The sequence below is a fragment of the Malaya genurostris genome, chromosome 3 (genome assembly GCF_030247185.1).
Source record: "Malaya genurostris strain Urasoe2022 chromosome 3, Malgen_1.1, whole genome shotgun sequence".
In the NCBI taxonomy this organism is placed as follows: Eukaryota; Metazoa; Arthropoda; class Insecta; order Diptera; family Culicidae; genus Malaya; species Malaya genurostris.
This window is the reverse complement of record NC_080572.1, coordinates 47,652,872-47,662,029: the sequence shown is the minus strand read 5'-3', so window position 1 is coordinate 47,662,029 and position 9,158 is coordinate 47,652,872. Positions and strand designations below refer to the sequence as shown.

Sequence of the window (9,158 nt, the reverse complement as noted above, 5' to 3'; positions counted from 1 at the left end):
TCCAACGTATTGGACCAATGAAGGACCACCGTGGAACGTTTTTTTCTAAGTGGGTTGCTTGGAGCAATTTCTCTATAAAGTATGATACGCAAAACTGACTTGGCGAGCAAAAAAATGTCAATTTAAGAACTCTGTAAATTTGGACGAAAGTCTGCGAAAAACTCGATTTTCTAAAATCTGCATAATAAAAAGTGTCTACACGAAAGCTGCAGATTTACAGACAAATCTGCAGATCTGGCATCTCTGCTAAAGTGGAATGAAAGCGATTGTTTGTAAACAAATTTGTTGGGACACAGATAACAGATATACAGGCTCGAACAAAATTTTTCCAAATCCTGCGTAAATTTCAAATTTGCTATACGTTGGAAACACAACTGCCATCTACTCGACTATTCGCCCCGATCTTTCAAAACGTTTCACTTCGTTCCGGAACGATAACAAAATCCTCCTGCCTGTTATAGAAATAATACAACTACAACAATTTTAGCACCTTTCACACGATTTCCCTACGTGTTGAAGACAACTTTATTTCCATGTCGCATTATTCACACGAGAATTCGATCGGAATAAAACCAAAATAAACTTGCCATTTTAACCAAGAGTAAAACAAAAATCTAGCGTGAAGCGAATGTTGCGCCCAAAATTGTGGCTCATGTGAAAGCAGCACCCAAATCGTTGTGGCACCTCGTGTCGATCGTGAGGACATCTGCAAGTGATCACCACGCTGATTGAGCAATTTTTACACATAGTTCATAAGCGAGCCTGTATATCTGTTATCTGTGTTTTAACCAAAAGCAAAACCAAAATCTAGCGTGAAGTGAATGTAATTGAAATTTATCAGCCCACAACCTGACAGACCGTGTCCGCCCATCTGCTTGAGTGAGGTTCACTACAAGCTGGGACCGTTGATATGCACTAGACCGTATAGCACACCGGCTTCTCCCACCAGCAGACGCTGCTCTGAGTCCCACTGGTTTCAGATACATTAGGTTAGGGATAGTGGAGATAAATAGGGAAATATAGCATTTAGAAGTTTACTAACTACTGTGTTTATAGCTGAAAATAGAGCGTACGGAACAATAATAATAATAATGATAATAATAATAAAGTGACAAAAATAGTAGTGCACTTACCTCTCTCTTCCCCAACATACCGCAACTTATGCCCCGTTTACACTTCTGCTGGCTGCCAGCATGCTGGTGTCAGTGTACTGTCCTCTTAGGAAAAAAACGTTCAACGGTGGTTCTTCGTTGGTCTAATACTTTGGATCATTGGACCACAGTTGAACGTTTTTTCCTAAGAGGGCAGTACACTGACACCAGCATGCTGGCAGCCAGCGGAAGTGTAAACGGGGCATTACCAAAAGTCGAGTTATTGCACAAAGTACCTCCTTTTCGTCATTCTCCTGGGACGCCCCAGGGTTCTTCTTCCTGAAATTTCCTTGGTCTTAGGCATTCGATGACAGTTCCTTATTTCAACATTCTCGTTTCATTGCGCTCCAACCATGAAAATAAAATAAGATAAAATAAATTCAGGTGTTAGTGAGTTTGTTGGATTATATAATGTAAGTTAAGGATGCGCATTCAACATTAGATTAGATTGCCCAGGAAAGTCACACTATGTACACAGTGGCACCGACGACACGACCTGCCACTCGCTATTCAAAACTGTATCGCAAATTTAACCACCCCTCAGTAACTGGTAATGTCAAAACGAAATTGCCTAAAATATTTCGGAAACTGGCAACACAAGTTTATAAGTTATTGATTTTGAATAATAGTTACTATAACCTTGGTTACTGTGTATCAAAGTTCAAATAAATGTAAACAAAATAAATTCCGAATCGTTTCGCAAAATTTAAATTGATCGTATTCTTGCGATAAGTAGCAAAAGCGCTCCAACATCATTAAGAGTCTGAGCAGTGGATCGATTGGTCACTCGGTACTATAAAGAGAAGTTATGAGAAGTTATTGGTGGATATAGAACTCGTTTGTGGTTACTCACTATGATTTATTCACTCGCAGGACGATCTCGTTGAAGCTGGGGTTGATTAGTTTAGTTAAAAATAAAGAACCAAGTATATTGAAAAAGGAAAATATTGAACTCATTACTGTTCTTTATTATAGCTTCCAGTGATAATGGCTGAAGCAATTGGTTGCACTCTATTCATCAGTGCTCTTTGATTCACCGAAGTGCCACTGAGGACACAGTATTTAAAACTATAGTAACATCCTCTAACATCTCTTGTAAATTGTCTCAATTCTACGAGATATCATCTCCGGCAACTGTTATTCAATCACTCACTGTGCTCTCACCTTTCATATGCGAAATGAATGAATGGAGGAAACCGTTACCCTATATAACCACAAACACCGAGTACTCCATATAAGCGACATTTTCGGACCGTTACCAAACACGAAACATAACGTATCAACAATCAACGGCGATTACAAGAACAGATTGGTGTTTCCTTCGTGAATAATCTTTCAGAACTAGCAATACAACGCAAAAAATCTGAAAAAATTTATAAAACTGGAGACGATTAATTCAAGAAGAAAGAATTAACAAAGGCTTGATTTTTTTAACGGCATTTCCAATTGAATAAATAAATACTTGTTTCTCAACGACAAACGGATTGGTTTTGAACAAAATGCTGCAATACGACATGGCAGTTATTGTATATCTCATATATATACTACATCATAAAAAATGAGACATTAGAAAACACACAAATATATTTTGTAATTTTGCTTCTGTATTTGATTTTATTACTTAACCATGAACTTAATTTCTTATCAAGCAATTCGCATCTACTGGCTTCGAGACTCCACCACCGCCCGCAACAAGGGCGTATTGGCTTGTTAGAGAGTAATGAAAGCTTACTCGCGATAGTTAATCTTCATTGGGAACCATTACAAATTTTCTTGAAACACTAGTCAATCTTTCAAACTATTTTAAAGACAAATTGATTCACATTTCATTCCTGTTACGCTTCCACGTATTTGATATACGTTCTAAATTTGTTTGTTTATTTATTTTTGGGCTCCTTGGTAACTTGTTCTTAGTAACTTGAACGGTGTTGCTCGAGAAGATAAATTTGATCATTCTCAAGGGGTCGCTGTATTTATGGTAACTGTCGGTGAATCGTTAAAGGACAATTTTAATGTAGATTTTTCTTCGGAGTGCCTGGTCGTGTCGTCGGTGGCACGATTGCTTAAAATGTCTTCACACCTGACCAATCAGCCTCGCCGTCAATGCAACCTGTATAACATCAGTACCGATATCGAAACGGATCGGAAAGGTTTGAAAGTTCCTCAACGGTAGAATAAGACACTCTTATTCCTGATCAGAGATTCCAGATCTGCATTTTTTTCGCCTAGTCCGTTTAGCGTATTTTGCTTCATAGAGAAATGCTATTCTTGCCTGCCATACGCTGTCGGAAGATATTTGAAATTTTTGCCTGGCATCTCTGTTCCTGATAACAATAAGTCCCCTTTTTTAATCTAATTCACCTGTTCAGAACGAATGTGATATATTATTCACCCCCATTCTGCACCTCGACCGAATCGGACCCCGTCAAACGAATGTAAAAACCTGCATTCTGTAATTAGATCAAGTGATGCCCTGCCCATACTCGCATATCAGGCCCATGCCGACCCCCGCCAATCCCGAGCCAACTTGAGGAACGAAATCCATCCCTAATACACCCTCGGAAACCGCAACAAAAGTTGAGGGTTTGTTCAGTAAAATTTGATAAAAAATATCAACTCATGTCTGTCCCATATGCAAAGCACCCGCTTATCAGTCCCATCCAGTGCAAACCTCAACAATGGCACCTGCTGCAATATTGGAATAGCAAAGGTATACCACCGATACTCCACGTAACGATATCGTGATTTAGCAGTATAGGTAGCACAATAAAACAAAATATTCGGAAATAAAATTTGGATCCTCCTCCCCTCGACATGCCGAACTTCCACATGGGACCTACACTCAAGCACAGACTAACAGACAGAGCACTCAAATTAGATTCTTCAATCATTTTAACGGTCATTTCGAATATTCCTTTAGTTGGGACAGTACACGCATATGTCATGTTGTCGCCACGTTACCCTATCAAAAACATCCTCTCTGTCATCTAGACTGTGTTTATTTTTTTCATTTACCAACAGAGTTGCCATTTACCTTGAAATTACCTGTAATGTATTGATTCGTACACGTCCATGCGAATTTCATGCAGGAAACAGATTTAATACATATTGCCAAAACTATATACATAATAGTGCTACTTCTCATCCTCCAACGCAATACAAAATCGAAATTGAATCGTTTTATTACAATATTTACTTTCTTCTGGTCTACCGCCACTTAATTTCGGATGAAAATTACCAACACAATAAAAAAATAATCTAGATGAGCAACGTTGAGAAAAATAAATGGTTAACTTACAACATCGCTAAAAAAGTTAAATATATTATCAACGTAATCAAATAATTTATTGTGATGATTCATTTTCAAATATTATGACAAAATCAGGCATCCCTGCAAGCAGCTGATCGGTGTTGATAAACGAGGGGAAACCAACTAGTAAAAAAACTCACATATCACAAGGGGTGTACCGATAGTAAATAGCTCGCGCAGTACAATATAGGTGGAACTAGTGCATCACGAAAAAATATTGTTATAAGAATTTACTTATACTGTCATGTCTGTTAGTCTGTGACGCAAGTATGGGCAGTGCCTTTCTATGGAAAACTTGAACTCGATCGAGCTACAGAACGCAAAACTTCACACTCGATCGAAACAATCCGACTCGAACGAAATACAGAACCGCGGTGAATAAGCATCCCAATTGCATCAGAAATGCCTGAAACTACCCAATGGCACATTGTCAATTTCAAGCAGTACCAGTCATGTCAACTCCGTGATCAATCCAGATGACATATTAGATTCATTTTACAGTTTTAAGCGAACGGTCGATCTCGGTATGGTCCGATTGGGTCAATACAAGTGTAAGTTGACTCCCACCCTCGTCCGCCAAGCAGGATATGTGCCCTGTAGTTCATCATCCTAAGCTTAGGGCAATAGGATAGTTAATATTAGTAATATAAAATTTATAATTTTTTTTAATACAAATTTGAGTGTTGCACACTTCCCACGTTGAGAATATTAGCAAGAGTCACAAAGTGGGTTGATAATCGAGACATCTAGAGTAAGATGTTAGTTCCTTATCAACAGTTGCACTCTGTCCCACCGCTTGCTAATACTCCGCACCTCCTCATTCTGCTAAAAACAGGAGTCACCAGTCATCATTTGACACCGGGTAGGTATGAGGTAGGGGCTTGTGACGACCGTCTTTAAAGATGAAACAGTTTCGAACCTGCGCTTTTTAAGTGGAAGGCGGTTGCTTCAACGCAAGGCCATGGCATCCGATAAAATCTAGCGTGAAGTGAATGTTGCGCCCAAAATTGTGGCTCATGTGAAAGCTGCACCCAAATCGTTGTGGCACCTCGTGTCGATCGTGATGACATCTGCAAGTGTTCGCCACGCTGATTGAGCAATTTTTACACATAGTTCATAAGTGAGCCTGTATATCTGTTATATGTGTTTAAACTTATTCCGCAAGTTAAATTTACTATGAACACAGATAACAGATATACAGACTCGAACAATTTTTTTTAAATCCTGTGTAATTTCAAATTTGCTATACTATTTTGTTCGAGCCTGTATATCTGTTATCTGTGGTTATACGTACAAGTACAAACTTAGTGCATTCTTCACATTCAATACACTTTACCATCATCACGTTCGTTTTCGACCGGAATGTTTTCTACTGGATGTATTTAGGCATTTCATTGAGTGCAATAAAGAAAGAGATAATCTACTATGGATAAAACTACATATTTTCATATTGTATAATATATATTTGTTTAAAAACCTAAAAATCGCTCTTGCGTGATTTACGCAATTGATATAAAAATATGTAATCAATGCAAAATAAGTTATACATGGCCTAGAGCGCAGTTCTTTTGACCAAATATCACAAACGTTACTTCCAGTCTTATTCTCAACATATAAGAATAATATATAACTCTCTGATACATTTGTTCAATCATATGAAGAATTGATTTTATTATAGATAAAATGTTTACAATAGCGTAACGAAAATACAAGATTCAATACTGATCATATTACCATTGAGAAATCTAATCATTTCGTTAATAAATCTAAGTTTATCTCTTTGCGGCGGTTTTCAAGATGAGACTGAAAGAAATGATAAAGTTAAATCAAGACTTTGAAATAGAATGAAAATCAAAATTGTACAAACCTTCATTATCGCAATATACTGCGGTCTTTTTAACATTGAATACGCTGTTACAAAAAGTGGCTTCATAACATCATGCAAACTGATGGTACCGTGACAGAACAAATCGACTGCAAGCTCTAAAGCTGTGCCAAAGTCACACTCATCGACAGCAATAAAGGCTGCTGTAACTATAGGCTGCAGCTCACTCATTACAGTGTCGAAACCAGATTTATCGTTTCGCTTGTCAATTCCATCGAATTTTGCTAGAATTTTTTTCAAATTAGCATCACTTTCCAACAATTGGCGATAGCCCAATTCAGTTTTTCGATCGAATGGGACTACAATACCGATCTTATGAAATGTTTTGCAGACCACAGCTTTTTCACGTGTTTTAAGTTTATCGCTTCCTTTTAGTTCAATACTGCGTTCCTTGCACCACTCTTCCAACGACTTTTTCATAAACGTGATTTGTGATTTGTTGAAAGGTGTCACCGTAACTTCGTGCTCAAGATAATGCCTGAAAATTGAAGTTTAGTTTTCAATAACGCTACATTCAAACATAATACACTTACATAACGGCATCGAATACATTCTGACCAACCATCCTAAATTCACAGCCCTTGCTTGCATCGTTGACAGCCACCAATCCACTGATGTCATCAGGACTATCCCGCCAGTACCCATAGTGTAAGCCGGATTTTTTCTTAACGAGTACGGTTTGAAACTCTGGCGGATCGAAATAAAATCGCCAGTGTCTCAAATAATCACCAGGTTCGTGTATTTTAGCTTCATCAAACTTTTTGGCTAAAACGTCGAACGGACCTACCAGCTGAAGTCCAAGTTTTTCAAATATTTCTGCTGGCTTCTCAGTATCCTTCGATTCACAAAACTTCCACAGAGAATCGAAACAGTCAGGCATATCAACCAGAAATTTATGCTTTATGAACATCTTTGAATTTTCACATAGTTCCTTATATTCTGCTTTTTTAGAAAATTCGATTTGTGGATCATAGATATCGCTCATCAATCCGACATCCATTGGAACCTCGGGCAGAGTGTATCGTTGCCTTGTCATACCGTAATATTCGTGATTTTTATCCCGTTCTTCTTTACTATTATGGTCCTTTTCTGGTGTCGGTGGACGTTTGCATTTCTTAATCTCTTCGATAACAGAGTCTGATAAATCTGGAGAATTGGATCTACGCTTCGATGATGATGCTGGTGAGTCTTTTCTAGGAGACGTGTTGTCAAGCTCTTGATCTTTACTGTTGTCTTTCGGGGGGTGCCGGAATTTTTCTTTGTGAGCCGGATTTTTTTGATAACACGAAGCTCCATATTTACAATCTGGCTTATCCATGCTACACGAAGTTCAATGATAATGCAATAAAACAAAAAACGAATAAATCAACAAGAGAAATTTGTAGAAAAATAAAAACCGATCACACAAAAACAAGAAATGCCGGTTGTCAAAAATAGCGTTGCCATGTCATTTTTCCAAAAATCTGTATTCGATGCAAAAATCTATCTGTACCATATCGGTATCAGAATCCCGTAACATAAGTACCAGGAAAATCTCACAAAAGCTCATTTTGGCGAGCAAAAAAAAAGGTCCCACAGCAACCTTTTCTCATGTCTATTCAAGCTAAATCCGAAAATCGGTATTTATCTGTACGATCCGTGAATTATCGGTATTTTGGGAGTACATATCTGTACTGCGGTGTAGAGGTCAAATATCTGTATAAATACCGAAAAATCGGTATACATGGCAACGTTGGTCAAAAGTCTACACGGAAAATAAAAACTACCTATTATTTGACTTCTTTTTACTTAATTTTGAGTACTTCCTTTCATTCGCTCCTTCAATTGTTGTCAAAATACAAAGAGCAAAACCACCCAACAGCGAGAGTTTCGTTCAATAAGCTAAAATTAAGTAAACCGTATTAACTTGAAATTGAGTCAATACTACTCAACTGTAGAGTAAATATAACTCATCTTTAAGTATTTTTTTGCACGTGTCTTACAAAAACTACCTAGGGCCACTTTACCTAAAATTAGTTTATCAAACGAAACCCCCAAATTGGGTGGAATGTACTTAAAATTAGGTTGATTTGCGGTTCCGTGTAGATCAAAAACCTCGGGTAATTTTTCAAAAGGGCGTATAAGCAAGTGACAGTTTCTCTTTAATCACTCTCTCTTTCGATTATTGTGATGTGATTAAATAGATTTTCTTTGATATCACTATTCTGTTTGAAAGTCGAAAGTTTAGGGTATCATTTCATACAAAGAGTTGAGTGATAAACGTGGAAACCGCTTGGTAACAATGAGAAACTGTCACTTGCTTATACGCCCTTTTGAAAAAATAACTGAGAAACTTACATATCACAGCGTGGCCAGATTTTTTGCGTGTGGGATAGGCTCAGAGCTGGTAAGCGATTTTATTTTTTTTTATTTCAGGAGAAAAATCTAAATCTCAACGATTTATTTTGTTAGATTTTGTTTTATTTTATGGTTCATTCTAGGAAGTATTTTTATCATAAGTAGAATTTAATATATTTAGATTGTAAACTATTGATAAATATTAGGTCGAAGATATTAGGTGAAATCGACAGGTTTTTACACTTTTTGTTTTTATTTTGAATCGAACCAACAATTATGTATATTGATTAAAACATTGAGGTTTCTATTTCTGGTAAAAAAAACGATTACCCCAGAGAAAAATTGGTGCACAATATAATTCGTGACGAAAACAAAACAATATGTAAGAGCGATTCACACGTGGCATCAGTCAACTATCACCGGCCAGGAAAGGTTACGGAACGACATCGTTAGTCGTAAGCAAATCTTATGGAGA

At 37.4% G+C, this 9,158-nt stretch overlaps 1 protein-coding gene and 1 long non-coding RNA gene across 3 annotated transcripts; one reads left to right on the top strand and one right to left on the bottom strand.

The window, feature by feature from the left end:
* The first annotated feature begins 1,781 nt into the window (after positions 1-1,781).
* LOC131436390 (uncharacterized) lies at positions 1,782-2,756 on the top strand. Its single transcript, XR_009230617.1, has 2 exons — positions 1,782-2,053; positions 2,127-2,756. It is a non-coding gene; the product is annotated as an uncharacterized LOC131436390 (long non-coding RNA).
* Positions 2,757-5,804: 3,048 nt separating this feature from the next.
* Positions 5,805-7,776, bottom strand: LOC131437985 (histone PARylation factor 1-like). 2 transcript variants are annotated; one of them, XM_058607710.1, is made up of 4 exons: positions 6,880-7,776; positions 6,655-6,824; positions 6,329-6,570; positions 5,805-6,264 (listed from the first exon to the last, which is right to left on the bottom strand). In XM_058607710.1, exons 1-4 carry the CDS (start codon positions 7,662-7,664, stop codon positions 6,211-6,213), a joined length of 1,251 nt encoding a protein of 416 aa, XP_058463693.1. In that variant the 5' UTR covers positions 7,665-7,776; the 3' UTR covers positions 5,805-6,210. The 2 variants fall into 2 exon arrangements, with proteins under 2 accessions (XP_058463693.1, XP_058463692.1); XM_058607709.1 differs by having other exon boundaries at positions 5,807-6,264; positions 6,329-6,824.
* Between the last annotated feature and the right edge of the window lie 1,382 nt (positions 7,777-9,158).